Source organism: Numenius arquata, chromosome 7 (genome assembly GCF_964106895.1).
Source record: "Numenius arquata chromosome 7, bNumArq3.hap1.1, whole genome shotgun sequence".
In the NCBI taxonomy this organism is placed as follows: domain Eukaryota; kingdom Metazoa; phylum Chordata; class Aves; order Charadriiformes; family Scolopacidae; genus Numenius; species Numenius arquata.
The window spans coordinates 29231385-29256828 of NC_133582.1; the positions used below are offsets into that span (position 1 = coordinate 29231385).

At 44.5% G+C, this 25444-nt stretch overlaps 1 protein-coding gene across 1 annotated transcript in view; it reads right to left on the minus strand.

The window, feature by feature from the left end:
- Nucleotides 1-20702: 20702 nt before the first annotated feature.
- Nucleotides 20703-25444, minus strand: part of KIF16B (kinesin family member 16B) — a 139578-nt gene continuing 134836 nt past the window's right edge. The window contains exon 26 of the mRNA XM_074150465.1: nucleotides 20703-22119. Within this exon, the coding sequence (XP_074006566.1) occupies nucleotides 21961-22119 (159 nt within the window). The 3' untranslated portion in view covers nucleotides 20703-21960. The remainder of the gene's footprint in view (nucleotides 22120-25444) is intronic.

The following is a 25444-nucleotide window of genomic DNA, read 5'->3' on the forward strand; positions in this document are numbered from 1 at the left end:
GTCACACAAATTTAGGTGTATGTGTGTGCATCTGGAAGGTATCCAGATGGGAGCAGAACCAAACAGTGGTTTCATCTCCTGCCACTTTTTCCTCTTTCAGAGCACTGGCACTGCCACACAGCCTCATAGCTCTGTGCTCTGTCTGATATCAGGCTTGGGAAGATGCAGAAGAGCAGTTTGGGGTGCAGCAGGAACAGAAGAAGGGTGACCACCCATTTCTGGGCCACTTCAGCTCATGCAGCTGTTGCCCCACACAAAGAGGCTCTGCAAGGGGGTTATACACTGTATGCGTGGACTGACATACACCTCAGATAGGTAAAACTCAAGGGTTAATAAGGTAAGAATTAACATGCCCATTGCCCACAGCGAGATGCCCTGCAAACCTTTGGCAGTGGGAGATCTCCAGGCTGGTGGGGCAGTAGATCTGGATCATGGCACTATTGACTTGCTTGACCTGCAGTCCGCAGTATAAAAGCTCTGGATGCCACAGAAACGATGGACCAGCATCATTTTCAACACACTTGGGATAGAAAAAAAGCAAATCCTGATGTTAGTATTCATTTTTTCATAAGTGAGTCAGAATTCATCCCCTGTATGGTTTGACTATGCAGTCCACTTTCACCCAGTCCGCACCACTTCAGCTTATCCCACTTATTTTATTAACAGAATTAGTATAAAGATTTACACAATCTTCAGAAGACTTTCTGCCATAAACTTAATTTGCTTTCTGTGTCACTCATGGGAAATCAAGGACTGAGATAATCAATGAAGTTCACAAGAGTTCCTGAATCAAAAAAAGTCTTGAGAGAACAGAATTTCTGTGTCAGGGTGCACTCAGGTGTTAATTCAGGCAAATACATTATTTGCTTCAACTGTGCTAACCCACACGCTCGGTGATAATAACCTTCATGTTAGATTGCTTTGACCCATCACCACTGCTCAGGATTTGGAGAACGATAGATTCCAGTCCTGGCTTTTTGCCACATCAAATAAAATGAAAAAGCAATTTATAGAGCCTCTTGGAGGAAAATGACAGCGCTCAAAGGAAAGGTGCTCAGGATAAAATTTAATTTAGGTGTGATGAGCTTCACACATCTCTCCTGGGTAAATCAGTCAATGAAGTTTCCATCTCATCCATTAGATGGGTTAGACGATTTTAAACTTTTTTTTAAAAAAACTCTTACGAGCAGGCCAGGAGAGAAGATCAAAGATATTAATAAAGGTGGTTAAAACAACACAACATCTAAAAAAATTGTGAGGTACCATAAGCCTGGGGCACATCCAGAGGGAATCTGTACCATAGACCAACCAAGATTTCCAAAGAGCTGAGAGGAGCCGTTGATGCAAGGGAGGTGGAGGTGGGCTCCTTCACCACCCTCAGGATCTGCTCCCCTTTTGCTGACTCTCTACTGGACGTCACTTCATGCTCTCATGGCCTTCATCAGCTTGGTTGGTACAGCACTGCTTCACATAACAGCGGGCTCTGGAAGCAAATGTGCACAACAGCCATGTGGGCAACAGGCCAGATTTGCATAAGAAGGTACCTCAAGCCAAGGTGAAGCAGTAACTCTATGTCTCGTATTCATATATGATGCAAAGATATTGCTGTCAGCTGCAGGCTTTTATATACTGAAGCACTTCTCATCAGTGCATGGACACTGGCCAAGTCTGTGAACAGGAGAAAGGCCACAAAATGCACGGGGCAAACCACGCGCAGACACCATTAACATCTCTTTCTTCAGGGTTAGAGCAGTGGAATACAAATAAAATCTATTTTGTGTGCATTTAGGTCCCCATCCACCATTCCTGCTGGCCCCTCCCACAGGAACGCTGCCCCTCCTCAGTATGAAGTTTAATGCATAGCTGTATCCTTACAGGGACCAGTGTCTTAACAGGGGTGAGAAAAAAAAGCATCCCAGCAAAGCCCATTTGTGATTACTCCTGCCAGAGGAGGCCCATGTAAAATGTTTGCCCAGCTAATAAATCTTTCCCTGCAACAAAATGCCTCGAGAGCACAGAAGCAAAACAGCAATTTGACCCTGTCAAGATCCTCTGTGGCAGTAGGAGATGGTAAAACATGAGGTGCTACCTCGTTCTTCACCTCTCCCCATCTCCTCTGCCCACAGGGGACTCTGCAGCTTCCCTGGGTACTGAGCCCAATATAAGGTCTGCCTGGGCAGGATGAGTAATTAACAGTATGCGCTTAGTGCAAACATGCCCGCGCATTGGGCATTAATCAATCAGCTCCCTGATCTCTAATTGCCACATTGGCTGGGGTTTTCCCTCTTGGTATAAATGCAAGGCTGACATCACTCTGGTCCCTGCTTGCTGTGTTTTTACAACTGGAATCAAAAGAAACCCAGCCTGCTCAGTGCAGATGAACTTAAGTAGAGGCAACAAGGATTGCTGCTGTCAGCTTATGCATGGAGGAGAGAAAAGAGAAAGTTTTTTGGGGAAAACCAGAGGATGTCATCCAAAGAGATTCAGGAAAGAGAGAGAAACAGGAGTAGTAAATAAGATGAGAATGTTAACTTCACATGTTAAAACGGGGGGAGACAGTAACATCACCGTGGTACCAGGAGTGCCTAGGAAAGCAGCCTCCCTCAGCTAAAAATGCCCCTTTGAGAAAGATGCTTGGAGAATCAGAAAACCTGGAAGAATACATAAAGCCTCTGCTGCAGAAGAATATTGGGAAATTTGAGCATATGCTACCCAGCGATAAACACCCCTCAGCATGGAGCGAATTAACTGAGGAGCTCGCTGTGCCCAGACGCTTAATTAACCAAACTCCGAACAAGGCATTTAGGGTGGAAAATGGAGCAGAGCAGCCTAAACACAGCAGTAACTGACAAAGCATCTTGCTATGAGAGAGGGGTCACCGAACGCCTGGTGCTGGGCTGGCACTGTGGGCTCTTTGCCATGGGTTGGATGGCAGTGGGACCAGACAGGGAAAGGGAGAAGGTGCTTGGGTGGTTTCTGCCCAGGATGCTGCACTGCCAGAGCCTTGAAGTAAAGCTTGCACCTGGTTTTGAAAGCAAGTGATAAAAGGTTTTCTGACACTCTGCATGATCAGAGCCTGAACTAGAATGAGGTAAGTCTAGAGATCACAGAATAACGTCGCTTCGGGATAAGACAAGGCAATAGACAAAGGTCTGAAAGCCCCTTCCCACACCTCTGCCAGCATAAATGGGCTTTTCTCCTCATCTCACTCAGCCTCCAGCAACTTCCAGTTGCATATTTGTGACAGTCTTTGCTCTGTCAGCCCCTGGTGAGGACCAAAGGTCGAGCAGTTCCTCTGGTTGGTCCGTGCCACACTGGGAAACCCAAACATAATAAAGAAATAGGACTTGAAGACTCACAGCAAGCAAAAATTCATGTCCCCTGTTTGAATTTCAGAGCCATTATCTGACTGAATCAAATTGCAGTGCAGTTTGGTTAAGTAGCTAATTTCTTCACATGCACACAAAATAAGAAAGGAAATGCTACTGATATCCTGGGTTTCAGGAGGCTCAAAGTATTTGCCTGTTCTCCACCCCACCGGTCGGTGTTCAATGATTCAGCCATGAGTTCGGCTACCCCCGTGCTCCAGGAAAGGGTTACTTTCTCACAAACCCAATTTTCTCCTACTTATATTCTCAGGAACAACCTCAAATTCTAAAAAGTCCATTTGCCGAGTGTCCAGAGGGAGAGCAAGCACCTGCCTAGAGGTTTGCAGCGCTCCTCAAAGACGCTGGTAATTTCCCAGGAGACAGTGACTAAACGAATTCAGCCTTTCATCTGCAGGCTCCAGTTAAATCGCCTTCAACATGTAAACTTGGGAAAGCAGCCTGTAGTCTTATTGTCCTTCTTTTTCCACAGCAGGCTCAGCTACGCAGTGGAGCAAAGCCCTTTTTCAGAACTACCTGTCCTAAACCAAGAACTTGGCTTCAAAACCTCCATATTTCTGCAAGGGAGGAGATTTTGACCGTGTTGGCTTTGGAGTTGGGTCAACTTCCTGGAAGATACGTCTTCAGCCTTCAGGCTTACCTGCACTTAACGCTGCAATCTCTCTAAGGTGCAACAAGGATGAGATTTGGGTCAAACCCTTAAACTCCTAACAGAAAGTCATTTAGGAGCCCATAATAAACTCCTGGACAAGATCTCTAATTTAAAAAAAAAAAAAAAAATTAAAGAAAATCCTCACAGGCTAATTAAGCCTCACCTCCTGAGCCCTCTGACTTCTGATTTTTATCAGTCCCTGTGCTGGATTCCTTGCTGTGCATGTTAATGGTCTTCTTACAAAAGCCTGGTTAATTCTCTTGACACTAATTCCAAAGCATTATTTTTGAGTTAAACATACATACTGCAATAATGAGAGGATCTAAACAATTTTTTTTTAAAAAGAAAAAGGCAACTTAAGGAAAGCCTAGCTGATACAACAGGCCGGGAGAAAATATAAGCATCTGTAGTGGTTTCCAATCCTGGCAACACGAATGCCGCTGCAGTGATTTACAGTCCTGCTGTAGGGAGCAAGGGCACGGTTACATCCCCGGAGGTGAGCAACGCCAACAGCACAGCCCTGAAAAATCTTGGCTCCCGTTCGCAGGGCGAAGAAGGGATTCACAGCCTCTCAATAAACGTAGGTCAGGTTTCCGACCAAATCATTAGGAAATACTCAGTGGAACGCATTCGCCGTTCTCTGCAAGCCTCCCAGCGCCAAGCCCAGCGTGACAAGGTGGACACTGACCGCAGCGCTTTGCTTCTAGCAGGACTGCAAAGCCTTGTACAACCCTTGCCATTAATAGCACTGATCTGGCATCCACGCTGCCTGCACAGACAGATCCCTGCTCCTTTTCTTGCCTTAGAGTCATTTGCATGGGCTTTTCAGGCACCAGCATTGCTTATTTTTCATGCCCTCCTTATTTCGCTTTTAGGTGAAAGGCTTGGCTGAGCTTTCATTCATGTGGTCCTGGTGAGGAAAACCTGCTGCATTTTAATAGGTTCAGGTAAATCTTCTGAAGTCTGAGGATTTTATCAACTTCTGCACTTCATCTGCTCACTGATCTCATCCTTTCATCTTGTCTCATTCATTTGCTGGGAGGAGAACTCCAGCCTTCAAAACTCTCCCGCTCCCATCTTTCCCATGGCTGTGCTGCTCTCTCTGCTGTTTTCTCTAATCAGATTTGGTTAGCGATATCGTTCACCTCAGATGTGTGGGCAAATCACAGCTTAATCTCAGCAGCTAATAGGAGGTCTGCCTGGCTCCCGCCATCTCTGCCTCACGCTTCTATGCAGAGGGAGGTTCAGAGAGGAGCAGAGAGGCAGCAATCGGAGCGCTCTCCCGAGCTGATTTTGCAGACTGAATCTGCTTTAATTACACTCGCCCATGAATTAAATATCACCTCTTCCCTCCAGCACATCCTGGGCTCCCTTTGCCAGGGGGGTGCGGGGAGGGAGCGCAGCCCATCAGAGCCATGACTCTCACTCTGTTGCAAAGGGAACCGCCTGGTGCTCCCGCAAAACCTTCCCATGCAACTCCCTTTTCGCGTGCAGAGTTATTCATGGGCTTGCATTTACATGGTGGAGCACACATCCAAGCACACACGTGAAGCGAGCCCTGGGACCATAACATACACACGTCATGCCTTGTTTTTTTAAACGCACGTTCTCATAAATCAGGGCGGGTTTTTTTCATGCGCTCTGAGGTGGGTTGGTTCTAAGCATAATCCTAAGACCTGACAAATGCACTTCGTACTTCTCAAGCACATGCTCAGAGCATTGCTGCATAAATCCCCCTGCAGCTTCCCAGGGCTTATTTCCCTTATCCCCTCCCTGGTGCCTTTATCTGGGACACTTGAGGGACAGGTGGAGGCAACAGGGTTTGCTCAACAGAGATTATGTCCATGGGGAAGTGAGATATGAACTGCAAATCAGAGGCTTTATCAATATAGAGGTTCATCACAGCATTAAACGGGAAGAACTAGAAAACCTTGAGGAGCAGGGAAAAATGGAAGTGGAACGAAGCTCAATATTGCAGAGAGAGAGTCGTGCATTTGGGGATTAGCGAAACATTTACTCTGCTGGGGGTGAAGCACAAGGACAGTGTGTGTTGTGGGGTGGTAACGCAAAGTAAAAGACAACAAGATCTTGGCAAGGGAGGTCTGCTGAACCACCGTAGCTCATGGCTATGCAGGAGGGAAATTTCCTCCTCCATGGTAGTAGGAAAAAAATATTTACAGTGAAGCCAGAGATGCCAGCATCAGTGTAGAAGCAACTGTTGCTACATTTGCCATACAGCAGTGAGGTTTCGGGGGGGTATTGCTTAGCTCTTACTGCTGCTGTGGGCTTGTCTGCCCTATAAATTATCTCTCTGTGGAAAATTATGCCTGTTATTTCTGAGCAAGTGGGGGAAGGAAAGCTACGTGATGAGACACTAAGAGTCTGGCCAGGGGATTAGCTGCAGGGTTGGGTTTGCTCACTTCCGAGCCTTCCTGGGCCAGCTAACTCACGGTTGCCACCCCAAGCTCCCTTAATAGGCATTTATTAATACATAGATGCACACGTGGAAGCTCTCCTTAGAGTCTACACAGAAAAAGACAGAAAAAGAAAAGGGGCGGTTGTGCAGTTTGATTTTGTCCAGCCCAGTCAAGACAAGGGGTGAGTCGTGGGTGCTTCCAGATGAAATGCTGTGAGCTACAGGGAAGGCACTGCCAGTCCATACTAACCACATCAGCTGAAGGCAGAGGCTTTCACCAACACCGACTGGTTGTGCTGCCACGGTCCGTGGAGTGTCCTTTGACCATGGAGCCCTCCTCCTCACCTCAGCACCTAGAGAAAGCTCATGGCAAAGACGAGGACAATCGTGCATCACTCTTTGCCATCTACCACCAGTATTTCCTCAGGTTTCTCTTGCAAATAACGTTTTATTCCTATATACGTTTACCTTGAAGCAGCTTGGCATTGCTCAAGCAGAGATCATTTTTAAAAGTCAGCAGAAGAAAGGCACGCTGTTTTGCTCCCAGGCTGGGTATATTCTTGAAGACCTGTGAGCTAATTCAGCTGGGGAATACGTGGAGCTGTTCTGCTTTCTGGGGGATTTCCTTTCTAGGTTTTCTTATTATCACCTCTCAGTTGTCAGTTCGTCTCTGTACACATGCCCTTCTCCAGATTAACTTTCGGGCAAGTGAAGTCCCCAGCCAGATAATTTTGCGGTGAAATCACTGGATGTTGCAGGCTTCTATAGATTCCAGCGAGAGCAAAGTGTACGTACAACCCATCACTCATGGAAAAGTGAGACAGAATTAAGAAAAATCACCATAGAAAAATGAGACCAAATTAACCAAAATGCACAGTAACAATCTATCACAAGTATATCACAAGGGACAGAGTTCCACATCTGAAAGGGCTTTTCAATCCACATCTGAAGGGTAGTATATAAATGCTACAGGTTATTTAAGTCAGCCTTTCAAGTAGTATAAATTGGCCAGTCAGCCCTAAATATTAATCATGAGATAAATGTTAAGTCAACCCGAGTTCTTTTTGTTGGGTTTTTGAGCCTGCGGGGTCACATTTGTTACCATTTTTCTTAATTCATGAGGACTAAAGAAAAAAAATGCTTTTTTGATGAAAGCTTATATTTGTAGAGAACTGAAGAATTCCTCACACTGGGATGTTTCATAACCCCCCCGCAACACCATGAGACAGGCAACAGGAGCTCACAACACCAAAAGATGCTGCTACAAGGCTGCGTCTCCACTGCCTTGGATGCTTCTTCCAGAAATGTTCTTCTGCAAGATCTCACACTGTTCCTTTTGAATGCTCACTAGTCAGCCTTAGGTTTCTGTGGTATACTATGATAACCAAACACGGTCATTTATTTTTTTTCTCCCCAGAAAGCAGCTTTTTAGCAAGATCGTAATAAATTATTTACAAAATATAACAAAGCAAATTCGTTCGTAGAGACAAACGTATAGCAAAGAAACTCACTGAGCGTAGCCAGTGTTGGTATGAATCATCCTTCTCTCCAGCCATTTAATTACTCCAGGATTAGGAGGGCAAAAGCAATGGTCTGCACTTTTATTAATGAAAACATGCACTATTATTCTTTTCTGTGGTGCAGTGGAGCACCTGGAGGCCTTCTGCAGCTGAGCCCTTTATGCCTGCACCCAGGCTTAGGAAAAATATGGCCTCAAACACCTCTGGATCGTGACAGACTCAACTGCTACTGATCCTGGTCTAATCATAAAGCAACTTTGAAATACTATATGTTTAAAAAAAAAACAAACCCAACCAACAGTTAGGCCCTGCAGGAAACTGGCTTTGGGCATATTTGAGTGATAGGGGTGAACGTGTCTTGCTGAGAAACAGCACTTTGAAGTTGCTCCCAACAGGATAATGAACAATTAAAAGAACACGTGAGTTAAGCTAAGTAAAATGCATGGGTGTGCCCACAGCACCCTTCATCTCCGGAGCACACTGGCGTCGTAAGACTATTTCAAACGGGAAGAAGACTCTCCATGGAAAGGAGCGCTATATACCTGATCGTCCCAGCCCCGGGCTGCTGACAGTGCCCAAAAAAGCCCATGTCAGCTTGCAGCCAGAATGCTGCACTGCCCGGCAAACTCCATGCCAGATGGACAACATGCACCAGACACGTAGCCCGAGGTTAGGAGATGCATCATGTTTGGGTAGGATAAAGGCACCTAAAGACTCATCTCAGCCTCATGGGTGCTACGTGGGAAGAAGTATCATGACATCTGGTAGATAAGCACTTGCCTAATGGAAGAAAGGTTTAGCCCAAGCCCTTCTCCCGTCCCTCAAGACATGCTTTTCCAGGTGATGCTGCAGTGCAGTGTACAAGCAAGCTCTCCAGTCCCTGATTTAACCACTCTGTTAATTCTCATCTTATCTTATAGGCTGTCACCGGTGTGGTAATTGCTGTTGCATCCTTTTTCCAGGTGGTGCATTGCGCACCCAGCTCTGTGCCTGCACGATGGCAATGTTGGGAAGGCTTCTGGGCTTCTCCTCCCACCCCACACAGGTAGAGTAAATCCATAGTTCATTCCCCTCGGGGCAATCAGGGAAGGGATTTCCACTTGGGAAAACCTCCCTGAGTTACACGGCCCCTGATGGGGCAATCTATGCAGCACCCTGAATAGATAATTAATTACACTGGAGAAAAGACAGACACTGCTCAGACATATGGGCTTTGCCTTTTTAAAATCGTGGGATTTGAGGACAGAAATGGTAAATAATGCCTTCTGAGCCCCTCTCAGCTGTATGGATGACACCCAGGAGCTAAGAGATTCCTGAGTCACCTGCAGAAATGCCACGCAAGAGAAAAGCACAGACAGGAACCCAAAGAAAAGATGTTTAGCCCAAGAGGAATTAGATGCAAGCTACAGGCACTCCAATCTGAAAAGCATCCTTTAAGAAAGGATACCAATAGCTAAATCCTCTAGTTTCCATTTGGCATCCCAACTTCCACATGAGAGTGTGTCCAGAAAAACACCACCCTGAACTTAGAGCCACTGAGGAGCCACAGAAGCCCACGACATCCACTTTTTAGCTCTGGACGTTACTGTGCAACTGTGAGCAGCAGCAGGGGAGATATAAGGAGATGGCATAATGCTTGTTTGCAGAACTTTTATTGCTAATTGACATTTCTGCAGAGGTCCCCTGACAGCCGCAGGCAGGGCTGGTTGGCCGGGCCATGGGAAGCAGTCTAATGCCACGTCCCTTGCGGTACCCAAACAGGGGCCATATTTCTGACAGACTCCAGCAAAGAAGTAATGGGTATAAACATGCCTAGATGTGCTAAATCTGAGCAAAAGCACTTGCAGCCAATCTTTGTTCAAACAGTATGATTGTCTTACAAATTGCGTACTTCCTATAATTTCCACATTTGTTGTGAGATGAGCTAAATCCTTCAGGGACCATCAAAGCATCTCATTTAAGAAATATCAACATATACAAAGGAAAGCTTTCCTTTCAACCAGCAAGAATGGCTTCAGAAGCTCGTGAAGGGCTTTTTCTTGTTCTGTTATTCTCTGTGTTTAGCTCATCCATCTAGGGAAGTAACAAGGTGTGAAGATAAACTTTGTGATCGCAGAGGAACGTTGCTAATGATTTCCCTTTCAACTGCTTGCTCAGCTTTACCTTTGCGAGAAAGGATTACCTGTTGCTGACAAAAGGTGTTGTCTCCACTCAGATTAATTGCACTCACATTAATTACTGGCATGGACCAAGGCTGACTATGTGTAACATTATTGCAACACATTAAAACTAACAAGCTTTAAGTAGAGCTTGCTGTAATGGGACAGCACACGGTTCTTCCAGTGAGATATGGAATTGCTGACCCCATTATTCACAACCAAATAATCCTTTTAGTGTGACTCGAACCATGATGGTCTGGTTTTCAAGCCTTTTCTCTCTCATTGCTTCTTCTCCCTTTATGTCTGCTTTTCCTCCCCTCCGTCATGGTACACCACGGCATGTTGCCCCGAGCTTTATTAGGTGACTTGTGGCAGCCCATTTCCCAGCTAAGAGCCCTGCTAAGAGCAACGCTCTGCTCCACTGAAATTGCATCCCCTAAAACACGCCACTTTCAGGATTCTATTTCCCCACAGCATACAGCAAGTGCCTCAGACTCTACAAGACATCGGAGCACCGCTGACTCCAACTGAGCCCCAGCAGCAGGCATGGGTTGAGGATCTGAGCCAGCCTCGACAGCCCCGCTGAAGATTTTGCAGATGCAAGGGAGGACAACAAACCTATCCAGCTACCAAAATGTCCAAGCAAATTCCTGTCTGCTGATTCCTGTCTGCTGTGCTGGTTCCAGCCTTCAGCTGACACACATAAGCCTTAAGAAGGATGCGCCAGCAGCACGCCAAGAGGGAGGTGACCACAATTTGGTCTCAGAGGTTTCCTAATGCTGGAGTTGGGGTTAGCACTGACTGCCTAAATTTTAACTTGGTTCAGCATCGGCTTAATTAGCTATGAAAGAACACGACAAGTGGAGATAAGAAATCTAAGAGAACCTGTACCTTAAACACTTCACTCTATGTGTAGCCAGACTCGACAGCGATGCTGCAAGAGTTCATTTGCCACCAGCCTGAGGGAGCGTGCAGAGCCAAAGCCCAGTGGGAGATACTCCCCTTCCCAGCGAGGGGCAACCCGGAGATCAGAGGAGCAGAGATGAGGAATCCGCTTTCCTTGCCTCCAGCTGCGCTCTGCAGAGAGAGACACAGCGTCACCAGCCAAAGCTTGTCACGGGCTAAATCGGCAGCCCTGAGCCTAAGAGCACACTCACGGAGAGGTTTAAAAGGAATTTTTCCACTAAAGCTGAGCTTGATGCCTGGTAGGACAAAACCCAGAGCTGAGTTCACGGCAGGCGGAATATCTTGCAAACAGGGAGCTTGTAAACTTAAATGATTTCTCATATAGCCACAGGGCAGGACATGGGAATTAGACCAAACAACTCGGCATTTTCTCTCCTCATCTTTTTCTACTGTAATGACTCATTAACTTGCAGTGCCAAAAGTATGGCTGGCCTTTGGCGGGGACCCTGCCTCTGGCCACATCCCGGCCAGCCCCACCACCGGGAGCTGAGCCTCACCACCGCAGGGCTGCTCTGCGGAGCCACAGACTCCAAACGCAGCCACAGGGCACTCACACTCACGGTTCTGAGCAAAACCCAGCCAGACACGCAGCTCCTCCTCTCCTGGGACCAGCCCTGGAGACTAGTTAATATGTCAAAGAGCCAAGCCTGCCAGCTTTAGGCAGGGCTTACAAAGGCAAAGCTCTCCTGCAGGTGTTCCTCCGAACATACCCTATGTGCTGAAAGGTCTGGGGCATCTCACAAGTGCAACCCACCCCAAGCCCCCCAGGAGAAGACATCCGTGGGGCTGAAGGAAGCCGGCAGGATCTGCTCCACACTCTCCACAATCCCACACAAGGCTCTTCCCTTGGGTTGCCACCAGGAGCCCAGAAAACCCAAACCCCACAACCCAGCATAACTCAGCTGCTTTGTGATGTCCACACAGCCTCGATACGAAGGGTTTTGTCAATATGTGCTGGTAAGCAGCAAGAAGGTTAAATTAGTTCAGTTCATACATATTTAAGTACCACGACCTGCATTATCAAGCTCAGGCTCAAAATATTTGTAATGGCACAATTAGCCTCAGGCACATTATCTCACTAGTATCAGCAACTGTATGTATTTATTTACAAATGACACAGGGGGGAATTAAATGTTGCCGTCGCTGCTGTCAGGGAAACAATCTACTTCTAAATTTTTAATTTTTTAATTTAAAATGTTGTATTCTAAGCAGGGATAGACATTAAAATTGTATGAGGAAAAGGGGGAAAAAACCCTGGTGTATCTACCTACAGTGGAATTGGTGTACACTGTAATTACAGCAGGTTACGGAGGGAAAAAATGTAGCTTTCATGTGAGACCACGGTTATGAATGTTTCTGCACATTACTTATGATTACTATTGCTTAAGAAGGAGAAAATAATTTATTCTGCATGTGTAAATCCTCGGCAAAAATTGCAGGTTGGAATACATAATTTACCTTGTGTACTGCAATTTTTATGTAAATACTAGGATCATCACCATAAAAATGGTCGCTCAGTAGAGACAGATTTATAATGATATAAATGATAATTTGTGTAGTTGAATTTAATAACTAATATCCTAATTTAGTACTTTCACAGAATTGGTTGTACTGGGAATGCGCTCTCCTTGAGCAAATACCTTCTAAAGCCTCCACGGTAGAGATGGACTATCAGGTCTATCAGGAAAATTGCTGCAATATCTTGTCAAGGCATTTCTGCAGAAGAAAAACCAGGCAATGATGTGAGGAAAACAGCACATTTTGAATAACATAAAGTGAGACCGCCAGTCTCCAGCCTTACAGACCTTAGAATTACTTGTAATCAGCATTTCACTAAGGAAGAAATAATACACGTAAATCTTTTTGGAGCCCGCTCCTCCAAAAACCTGAACGCCTGAAGATTTACCATCCTCTATGAAGCCAAACTCACTGCCCCGTTCCCTCCCCTGCCCGTCTCCCTGTTACATCACATTCATGTTTTGCTTTTTAAACTCACTCCTGGTTTGTTCAGCCAGAAGAACGATGCTGCGTTCCCAGTCCATACCCGAGCAGTGCTGGGAATGAGCCAAATCACTGTGGGAAGCTGGGAGTGGGGGGAAGCGCTCGTCCCGGGGATGCCCACACCCTCAGGGTCCTCTTTGACGTCTGGCCGCAGCTGTCACTCCCACCCCACATACCAAGGGGAAGGAGCATTTGGCGATGGAGTCAGATGGAAAAGCTTGTTTTTTCACTTCCTGGCCTATTTGCATTACCTGAGCTAATAGCTGGCGAGGAGGGGCTCCCCAGGGTACCCCGCGCGCCTGCAGAAATCCTGGCTTTGATTTCTCAAACATGCAAACCATCTGTCGGCAGCTCCATCACTGGGAGCAGGGGCAGTGGGATGCCTCGGAGCCCTCCTCTGCTCTCCTGTCCCACCACGGCCCTCTGTGTCCTTCCCGAGAGCAGCGCCTGCGCTCCTCCCAGCGATCCCACGTACACGTGGTCACGCAGCTGGACTGGCTCTTGCAGGGAAAACGTGCCCGGAACTGGGAGATTTGCGGGACAGCTTGGCCAAACCCGACAGCCCTCCCACAGGCAGCCACTCCAGACCAGTCTGCCCAGTATGGTCCAGCCCCCTGTGGTACCACAGGCACCATCCCAGCACAGCTGCACTGCGATTAGAAACCACGAGGAATTTTTTCTAATTAGCAGTCATTTTTGCCCCACGGCTGGTTAACATGGGATGTAACTCTCTCTAATTCCTGCTGGTTTGCACTCCCAGGCCCTTTATTCGTTTTCCTTTACATCTGTGAAGTTGTTTGGTTTTCTCCCAAGTCTATCCCCGAATAAAAGACCTAATAACACCAGTTCTTGGACATTTTTGTGGCGGGGTTAGTAAGTCACAGCACTAGCTGTGATTCTGAAGATTAAAGCTGAGGACATTAAATAGTGGGTAATGGGTTAACCCCTTGATGTCAATAGGTTCCCAGCTTCAGTGACTTCCATTTGATAGAGTTGGAGAATCCTTGACATTTTGCACCAAGGGGTTAATTTGAAAAGGGATGAGAGTTCAGTTTCGGTTACAAGCTTAGGTTTAGTAATAAGGGAATGAAAAATTTAGGTTACCTGGAGACCAACCAGAGTGTAAAATTGTCCTTGAAGGTGCATTTCTATGTGAAGGTGAAAACAGGGGGGGGAGGGTGGTTGAACATCATAAAGCTGGAGGAACAGAGAGGAAATACAAAAACAAATGGGCACTTCAAGCTTGCTTTTTTTCTTTTTTTCCACATCCCTGGCAACATCTAAGGGGACAGTAAACAAATTACACCAAGGGAGTGAAAAAGGATCAACACAAGATGTGCATTTAATCTCCAAAACAACTGCAACTGAAATGCAATTTCCTTCAAAAATGGCTTGGGCAGAGGAACCAGAGAAACTGAACATCACTGGAAACCCACAGAGAAACCACACTGCAGCTCCTTTGCCGCGACTTGTGGTAAGTTGTAGGAAGTAATCGGTGAGTCCTGAGCGTTGTCAGGTAGGCTAGAAGGAGTGTTAGACTTAGCTCTTGAGGCACCAGCACCTTTCTTGGTCCCCCTCTGCCTCTGCCCTCTTGCCACCGCTAGTTTCTTATGTTTTGAATGGGCACCTACCACAGGAAGAAAAGTTTCCACCTGAACGGTGAATATTGGCCAAAGTGCAGACAAATCACAGGCTCACAAAAAAACAGTTATTTTAAGTTCAGTGTATCTCCAAGGAGAGCGATACCGACCATGAAACTTCCAGCAGAGAGCTCTGTGCAGCCTCTATAACCACAGCCCAGCCCCTCCTACCTGGATAATAAATCACTTAACCCAAGAAAGTCCTGTTCTCACTGGTTTTCCAGAACATCATTGAGGCAGTCTCGTTTACGAGCCTTGTCAAGTTCTTGCTGGAAAGGTATCACAACAGCCTTCATAATGGTACAGTGAAAATTACTACCTGCCTTTTGTCCTGCAACGTGCAGGATGCCAGATGGGTGTTAATAAAGCAGCCAAGACTTGCCCTGTAAAGCCCCATTGCAAATTTAAAGGCCAGGCTGCTCAGTACGACTTCCAAATGCCACCCTTGATTTAATTCATGCAGAACGAAATACATGTTGGAAGTACACCCTAAGAGAGTCCCAGTTAAGACTGGGAAGCCCGCGGTATTTCTGGCTGCCACGCTAAAACCTTGCTCCACTACTGCAAGAGAACAGGGGAAGTGAAATCCTCTTGCATATGAGAAGAGCTGTGCTGAAGGATGTTCTCACTTGCGGGTGGGCTTGCCACATTTGAGCAATTCTGATTCCATTCACTAGATAATGCTAGGAAAATGTTATTGTTACCACAGATTAAGGAAATGGTGATATATGTTTTTTTTAGAACAAGTGCTTGGTTTTATTTGGTTTGGGTTTTTTTTAATTTTCTTGCAATTTTTTTTTTTGGCATACTTCCATCCTCCATTGCTTCTAACAACACCCACTGCCACTAGCACAACAGATGAAGCCAAAGTCTGGCATATAATTAAGATGTTAAGAGGTAACTTCATCTGGACACATAAACCTGAGCACCTGCCTATGAAAGCAGGTGCCAGAATCAATACGCTCGGGCAGCTTGGAAGCGTGTCCAAGAGTCTGATTTCACACACTGTTGAGCAACCTTTTTCGTGTCGGAGCACAGAGGGTGGCTGCCCTATCTCCTGGAAGCACTTGCTTCCCAGAACCGCCAATTTCTTTTATCCACACTGAACTAATGAACACTCTCTAGCCCAAAATTGGACAGATCTGAATACAAGACAAGCTGATATATGTATCTAATTGCTCACAGTCTTAATGCTAACCTTCCAGAGGGCTGTATTGCTCTTGCATTGTCCAGCACTCTGCCCCTGTTGCTCAGCTACTAAAACGATGAGAATTAGAGATTATGGATGGAAATATGCCATGGCTTGGTTTTTCAGGCTTGGCTCCTGTTGAACTCGATGGGAACAACAGGTGATTTAATACACAGATGGTTTCAGTTTCCATAGAACAATTTGTGAAGCTCTCATTAGTAGTATGCTCATTTGCACGATGAAAAGGAGTAATTTCCAACCCACGCATCTCCTAGCTGTCCTTTTATCGGGAATAAAAGACAACTGTGATGCAAAAACACACTGAGATTTCCCAAGTCACACAATAGTAATAGCAATTGTCTTTCCCCTTGCCCCGCTCCTCACTTTTGAGATTTTGATTTCCGATGGAATTCACAATACCAAAAAGCAAGAACATTGATTTTTGCAGAACGTGACTAAAACCTGGTTTTAATCCACGGTCTCCAACCTGTATATCTTGAGGAAAGAAAAAAAAACAGATTACCACAGAGGCAACCCCTGTCCCAAGGCAGTATTAAAACGCGTTAACATGAAGAAAATACACTGTTGGGCAAGGATGGCGACAAAAGGCAGAGTCCCACAAAGACCTCCTGACCTAAACAAGGAGGTATCATTAAGTAGAAGGCTCCCTCTCCTCGAATACATAGTTTGAAGAAAGGCTCATGTCAAATGTTAATTACAACAGGAAAGAATATAGGAATGATCATGAAAAAGTACAATAATGGCCCAAAAAGCTGTAGCATGCGAGACCTTTGAAGGCTCAGAAGTTCAAAATATGTAAAAAGATCAAAAACTCATGTTTCACTTTGCTAGATCAGAAGATGAGGAGATAACTACCTCTTTTCAAATAATAAAGGGTTTTCTTTTTCTTCAGCTCTTCCCAGCACATTCTTCTAAACCGTCTGTAAAACAAGAAAACAGAGAGGAAATAATCGAAAACTTAGGAAGAATGAGAACAAGCCATTTGGACAAAACTGTTACGAGAAGACAGAAGAAGCTATCAAAAGAAACTGAGAACGACTTTGAAAAAGTCTGTAGCCCTTTTTTTCTTAGACCTATTTCTTTTTCTAAGACCAGTTTCTTTAAAACAACAACAAAAATGCCGCTGAAACTCTGCATGAGTGCACAAGGGAGCTGACACTTCAGCTGCCAGCATAACAGTGGAGAAAAATGTTAGTGTTTATAAAGAAAATAAAATTATAAAGAAGAAAATAGAAACAGGGTTTCCAATGCTGACCTAGCATTTTTTGCTAAGACACGAGGCTAAAGCCTCTAGTCCAAAATCTTGCCTCCATTTTCTCAGACATTAATGTGACCCCTTAATAAGGCTTTCCTACACACCCACTCCTTTTAGAACTGTTTTAAAACTTCATCTTGAGGAGACAAAAGAACAGTATCTGGTGTTCTGGTCCAGCTGGACAAGCTCTTTTCCCGATTTAACTGCAGCAGACAGGACAGCATCACAGAACTTTACCCATTTCCCACAAAAAAAGCCTATTCCGGTCACAGCTCACTTTCCCTGCCTGTTTTCGTTTTGGGTTTCTTCTCTGATGAACTTTGTTGTCATTCTTTTGACAAAAGTGCGTCCACAACAACATTCTGGTCTGCAACCAATTATAACAAAACACTCTCTTAAAATAATGAAACAACAATTAAAAACAAACAGACAAACAAACAGTGACAGGACCCAGTATATAAAAAATTCACTTCATAGGTCTGCCAAGAAAATATAACCAGACTTCAACCCTTTAACGGGATCTCCGGGCCTACGCAACTCCATAGATCTTAATTGCTCTTGAAGACTCCCCTGCGAAAGAACATCTCTTTCCCATGATGAGGTTTGGAAGCCAACAAATGGCTTCCAAACGCCCCCCCGCCAGGATCTAATGAAACATAGAGAAAACAAACCCAGGAGTGGACATAAGTATCTTGCTAAGTAAAAAATAATTCCTTTGTTCTAACTTTGGGGCTCCAGTGAGCTGGCAGCATATAGAATTTCAAGCTTTATCACTGTCTAGTACGAAGGTATTTCTTCTCATATCCAGGAGAGGTCACATGGACAATAAATAGGAAGTTCTCCAATAGCTGTTAAAGGATCACTGATTAAACTGGAATGATTGGATCTGATTGTCTGGAGCAACACATTTAGTGTCCCACTTGTTTATTTAATTTTTTTTAAATTTATGTATTTCAGTTCCTCATTTTATCTGCCACAGCTGCAGAAACTTGAAGTGACCAGCCGAGATTTACACAGGCGGGTTTCTTCCCCCTCGCGTTTTTAGGGCAATTCTGAAGAAGAACCTCATCTCTACCATCACCTCTGACAGCGGCAGCTGAGCATCGGTTTTCAGACCGACCCTGGGGGCTCTCAGGACAGGCAGCTTGTGGAGCGAGGGGGCTGCCAGGAGCCGTTCAGCAGCGGGGATTTGGGGGCTGCTCCACCTCTTTCCTACAAGCAGCAGCGTATTCAGAAGAAAAGCACTTCCAGTTAAAGGAACCGGGGGGTGAACCAAGTTATCATGCAGAAAAATAGCCCAGCACCATCTCCAATGTGTCTTTGGACCTTTTTTGTGTATCCCTATTGATGAAAAACTGCTGTAGGGTCAGCAAGGATATGAGCCAAGTGGTTTGGTGACTTAAATGGAGGCACAACTTCAGTTACACAGGTAGGAACGATGGCCCCAGTTCAGTAAAGCACTTAAATACACACTTCACTTGAAATACAAATAGTCCTGATACAGAAGTTAAGGTTTTGCTTAAGGACTTTGCTGATGCGAAGCCTGCAAGCTTAATTACAGAGGCACTTTGAAAAGAACTGTACGAGCCCTGGAGATGACCTTCACAATGTTTTTGAAAGTACCAATATTTTAAACATAAAATTCGTGGAGAATTTTAGAGCCTGAGGATATCTCTACAGAAATGCAGTTTGAACATCTTGAATATGACTAATATTTTGACATGCATCTCAACTTCTATTGAAAACTTCTTATGGAGTCTGGGTTTAAAGGCTGTAGGTTATAAAGAGCAATTGTATTTTTACTGATGAAATTATTAAAAGATGCCTCTTAGTCTATCCTAAGCTTGCAGCCATTGATTAAGCTCTGGGTACCACTGAAGGATACAGGAGAAGGTGGGAAAAGCTGGTAGGCTGGGGCTGTGGTCCTCATTGCATGCTTACACTTGCATTTCTGTAGCTTTTAACTTGACGACATTTTAAATGGAGTGATTAATTGGCCTTTACTTTGTTATTTGCAATGTAGACATTTGACGCCGCAGGCCAGATAAACTAGCCAACATAAATTAGCCACCTTATTGGCAGGTTTATACCACTAGAGCATCTGGTCCTCTCTGAGTTAATCTGTACTGGAGACAGGAACCGAGTACAAGACTTCTTTTAAATTCATGCGAAAAATACAAATATTCATATTTTTCACTCCACTTAACCCTCTGTCTGGTTATGTTTTTCTTAAACAGATTCTCCAAATCCAAAGTGACACGAAGCGTGGGACTTTCCTCTGGGAGTCCTGCGCACTCAGCCCTTCCCGCAGACTTGCATTTGCCATGTGGGGTGAGGGAGTCTCGCTCCTCGGGCTCTGTGCTGCTTGTCACGGGAAAGCAAGGGTTTTTTCAGGTAGGAAATCTGCAGAAAGTGGGTTTGTGCAGCAGATAAAGCAGCTTGCCATTTCTTGGGCCTGCCAGGTCCTTTCATAGAAGCAGCACCTGGGAAATAATGCTCTACAGTTACGTACAATTCATTTTTTAAAGAATTAATGTTGAAGAATTTTTATCATATTACACTGCAATGAGGCAGGAGGGGTAGCAGGCCAAGGGAGAAGGAGAGACAGAAAAGGTCTTCTGGTTTTGAAGTGAGATTTAGGGTCAAAGTTCCCAGGCCACTACGAGAACCAGCAGTACCATGCCCAGTTCCTGCCTCTGAAGCTTTCAGGTGGGTCACGAGGATAGACACAGCCAAGTGAAGTCACCCATCACCCATTAAAGTGTGTGGTGACATCCAACCCCAGTTACTGAGCTCACCGTAGGAGCCCAGCAAGCACCCGACCTCCCTGTGCTGATTTGAGAAGAACAAGCAAAGCCAACGGGCAGTGGAGAAGGAAGGGAGGACACAACCTCGGGGCAGGGGGGGGCACAGAAAGGCCCTGGGAGAGATCGGAGGGGTGCCATAGAGGCACAGGGCACGGTCAGGATCAGGAGGTCAGGTCTGCATGGTCAGGATCAGGAGGTCAGGTCCCTGTCCATGACTAAGCACGGGTGAAGTTAGCACTCCAGTGCTGAAGTCCATGACAGAGACCGGGAACGGCCGGGACACAGTGCAAAACCAGTTTGGGAGTCAGTGGGTTTGACTGGAATGCTTAGCTTAGAAACCTGGCTCCCAATTGAAGGTATTCAGAGGCCCAAGTGAGAGAGTCAGATACAGTCAGGCATTAAAGTCCACCCTGCTGATAATTGGGCTCCCATGGTTTAGAAATTTTACCCTAACTTTTGTTTTCACTGAAATGAATCAAAATAATAAAAATGCTCTCAAAATTTCCATTCTAATATTTTTTTTTCTTTCTTCTTTTTCCCCTTTTATTTTTTCTTCCCTCCAATTAGAAATGCTTATTGTAGCAAGCTGGGCTCTAATAATGGAACCCAATTATCTTTACACATCATATTAAATGTTCATCACTGTTCGTACAATTTAGGTCAGGAAATAAAAGTGTCACCAGTATTGTTACTTTAGGTTTTAATAATCATTTTCTACAACATGAAATAGTTTAATTACCAAGACCTACTGGTGGTCAATGATGGCAACTCACATATAATGCTTCACACGCCTAACAAATGGCACACCAAACTTACCTTTCATTATGCATTTTAATAACTGGAAGTTGTCTGATTCTGATTTTTATACAGCCAATTATACATTAACATGTACACGTACTCAATTCCAGTCACAGTGTATATATATATTTTTGGATCCGCAGCAATATAAAATGACTTCTATCTGTATGTACATGTGCAAGTCTGAATGAGTCCTGAGTAATTTTAAAGTACTCTTAGTCAAATCCTGTAAATTTTAACCGATGCAAATGAAATTCAGTTTTTACAGTGTTACGCTATTGTGAAGAAAAGAAATATAGCACTTTGCATTAGCTTTATGCATAGCTAAGAGCTCTGTACAGTGCACAGTATCCACTTGCAGTCTGGGTAATTAGAAAAATCTGAAAAGATGCTGACCGCATTCTTCAGTAACTATTGCTTCCTCTGCTTCTTAATTAATGGCGAGTGATTCGTTCTGCTTCAAAACGACCGAGTGTGGAAGACTTCTACAGAGTTTAAATTATATTCTTTCTGCTGCATATATTTTTGTAAACATTCAAGTTGCTCAGGCCCTTTAATTCTTCTGAGGAAAACTACACAATTTTACAATCAAATAGTTAAAATGTGTGTCCGGGAGGGGAAAGGAAAATAAAAAAAAAGGAAAAAACAGTGGAGTATGAGCATTACCTTAAACGCCACAGTATGATATAAGAAAACAAAAAAGGAAATGCTCTTTAAGGAACAGTTTAGACAGAAACGGAAAGGCTGCTCAGAAAGCCTCTGTCAGCGTGACACACCGCCCCAGTAAACACGAGATGCTCTCGCAGCACCAGAACAAACTGGCTGAGCCATGGGAAGGACGCACTCCCGCTAAGGAGCAGGTCCAAACCCAGCACGAGAGTCAGAATCTTTGCACAGTATTAACAGAGCGACTGACACAAAAATGTCTGTATGCCCCACGCCAGGCAAATGCAGGCACTAATACGAGAGCTGGTAAAGGACACAGGCGAGCACTGGGGTGTAGTGGTCTTTAACTGGAGTTGTTTGGATGCAACCTCCCAGCTACGGAGGAAGATTGCTCCTCTTCTTCCTCCCATTTCTCTTGCACCACAAAAAAGTGAAGGCACTACTCCAACAGTGCTCCTCTGGCAGAAGGGTCCTGGCCCAGAAGTCAGCTAGTCCCGTGGCTGCTATAGTCAAAAACGCCTTTCCTGAAGAAGGGTGAGAATTCGCAGATGGTGTGTTTTGACAGAGTCAGCCCCACTTTATCAATGTGCAGCGGAGACGATGGAGATTTCAGCATAGCAGAGAAAAAGCTCCTGAGGTATTTCTGTGGAATGAAATGCATATTGTCGTTAGGTTGACTTGATCAAATTGATTACGACCAGTTTGAAGAATTAAATGAACAGTGGTATTAAAAAAAAAAAAAAAAAAAAACCCAACCAAAAGAAAAAGATCTCCATGGACTGTGAAAAGTCCTTCTAATAACCATCAGCATTTAAATCTATCCATAAAACAGGGCTACTGAAATTGCTGTATTAAGCCCAGGAAAAGCAGAAAAGAAGTATTTTCCACTTTCTTCGCCTGCCAAGCTTAGTAACTGTTTTATTCTGTGCTTGTGTGATGCTTTCTGGTTTATTCTGTAGTCATGCAATGCTTTCTGCTAATCGTGACCTGCTAATCCTGCCGTCTAGCATTACCAAACACTACAGCAGGTGCAAACCTCCCATCCAGTCTGCAGGAATTTCACTACATATGGACACAAAAGGCCTTCCGAAATCTTCCCCTCATCAAGCCTCCCCAATCCTTGCATTGAAAAGGATTTGTTTTGATCAAGGCCATCTGCACAAAGATTGCATGACTTCCATATTATCTCAGAACCTACGAGCTTCTTTTCACTGAGCTGCCCTCTTAATTTCATGGGGTTTTTTAAGTCTTACATAAGAAACATTCCCCTTCTCAAAAGTTAATATTCGCCAACTGCTGTGCGACTCACATCCATTTGTACCTTGAGAGATTTAACAGATGTACACTAACACAAAGTTAGTTTTCACAAACCTGATGGGGTTTCCTTCACATATGGGCTGAATTATTATAATCATTTAGCATGATTTAATAAGTCATATTTATAACTTTTGAATGAAACACAGCAGGTAAAACATTGATCAGACAGGTGCTAAAAAAGTACGCATTGTCACTCAAATAATTGTAAGGCAAATCCCATATGGAGCACAGGGATAAATTCCTTTGCTCTGCTACAGACTGACCACACAGAAAGAGAACTTGAAAAATTATTCACAAATCTTGGATGCAGTGGGAAATACATCTGCAAGACAGAACAGCACAATTTCCTATGAAGACCACAAGGGTTTAGTTATTTGAATGCAGCAGCTTTTGAGTCATGGAAGCGGTTCCATGTTTGGGAAGCAGTCCTAGTTATTCATTCTCTTCTCAAGGAGAATTCCTCCATACTATTACAACCTGTTATCTATTTATGTGCCTTGGAAACCAGCTGTATTAATATTGCAGAAAGCAGGATAACAAAAAACAATCAAAAAAAAAAAGCAGCTGGCACATAAGCTATTCTCTTGGCAGGATTGGTGCATTTTCTTTTTTATTCAGATCTCCCACAGGTTATATTAATGTTCATAAAAAAAAATTTCATTACAAAAATGCCTTTAAGATGAATTCCAACAGACTAAGAGGTAATTTAAAGTGAGCAACAGATGTCATATCAGCATTTGTCATAATTAGTTCACGAAGTAGGGCCCTTTAAAAAAAGTCCCAATCCAGTAATGCCTGAAGGATGAATATGGTAGAAAATCAAATGTAAAACATGGCATCCTGTTAGAGTTTTAGCACTGTGCTGAAAAGTTACTGCAGTAATTCCAGTTTATGGCTACTGAAGGCTCAAAGGTACCCAGATATCTCGCCGGAGAGATTACAAAACCTATTGTGTTCACCTTGGTATGTATGGCCAGATAATTGACTGTCATGCCTTTCCTGTAGAGCCATTATTCATTGTTTTGGCATGATAGCTCTAATGGCAGAGCAAAAAATCCCTCTGCTGTAAGTGTATACTTATCTGACAGGGAAACACTAGGAACAGCAGGTATACTTATTTTCCCAAATCTGTGCACAGGAGTCGCTCAGTGAATATTACAGATTCTTTGAACATGAAAAAGGTCCTCAGGAAAATGGCAACAAGCAGACCCTTGGTAGCAAACCCTACCAGATTATGCTGGAATTCATTTTGTATGAAGGTTTCCAGCCATATGGCTTGGCATTATGTGCTCTTCAACAACCACCTCGGAGCAAATTAGCCCTCTCTTAAATCCCCTATCTGCATTTGCCCTTGTTTGCGATGCTGATGTGTTAGCATAGCACAGAGCTGGTGTGCCCTTGACACAAAGAAGCTGCTGCTTCAATGAAATAAAGGCTGCCCAGATATGCTGGCTAGGAGTTAAGCCTGTAGCGAGGGAAACAGTGATTGATAGCAGAAATGTTTGTTCACACCACAACCATATGCCTCGATTAAAAAGCTGTGGCCAGGCAGTCAGGGGGAAGGTTGTTCTCTCCTGTTGGCTGCAATGCAGATGACAAAGTGGCAGAAAGTGGTAGGAGAAAAGGAAGAGTGCTCCTTACTGGTGTGTGGAAAGATGCTTTCTGAATCCATATGGGACAGTGAGAGGATGAGGGTCGCAGCAAGCAGGGAAAGGGGCAGAAGCACAGCAACACCAAGTGCCAGAGATGATGGAAAGACAACCTTCTTAGAGATTCCAAAGGGACTTGACATGGAGTTTGCTGCAACCCAGGAAGCCACTGGAAACTGCTGGAGTGTCAGCAAGGCTAGATGAAAGGATCTCCTCTGTCAGGACTCCGTGGGCAGGGGGAGAGTTGTTTTCAAAGCTTTGATATTAAATCCATTTCCAGCAGCAGATACGATTTTTCTATATTTACGGAATAAAGTTATTTGTGCTGAGTTAAAACTAGGTGAGAAGCACTCTGGTATCTTTTGATGTGCTCCATTAAAAAAGTCTCTTAGCAGACACTGGCAAACTCAGTGTGCCTTCACAGAAACACGTCCAAATTTTACACAGATTAGTGCTGTGACTTCCTACCAGCACTTCACCGACTGCATCTAAATCATTGTCCCTAGTACGCAAAGCACTGCGTTACAGAAATCCTACTTTTGCTAGGTTTGCATGATTACCTTGGCAAGATAAAACCAGATAACTGCTACAAATATTCCAAAAGGCTTGGGTTTATTACTCGTTTTCGTTTGTTAGCATTTCAAAACTCTCCCCATTTGTTCTGGATTATTTAGTCTGGTAATCGGTGTTCTTCCAAATGCGCTTAAGGAGCTTCATTTCATTAACAGTGTTCAACCTGCTACATTGCTGGTTTGCTGGAAAATATCCTAATTATAAATTTGTAAGTGTTTCAATATGAGGGCATGGGATCCTGGCACTGTAACAGGGATGTAGAACGGGCAAGTTACACACCGATGGTGTTAGTTGCTCAGTCTAAACAAACATTCAGGAACACTTGTTCAGAGATTAGAAATACTCTTGGCACGTACAAAACTCTTAAAGATTGAAAGTCAGGTTAAAAAAAAAGTCCAAAATAGGAAAAGCAGTGGGTTTGCCCTCTTG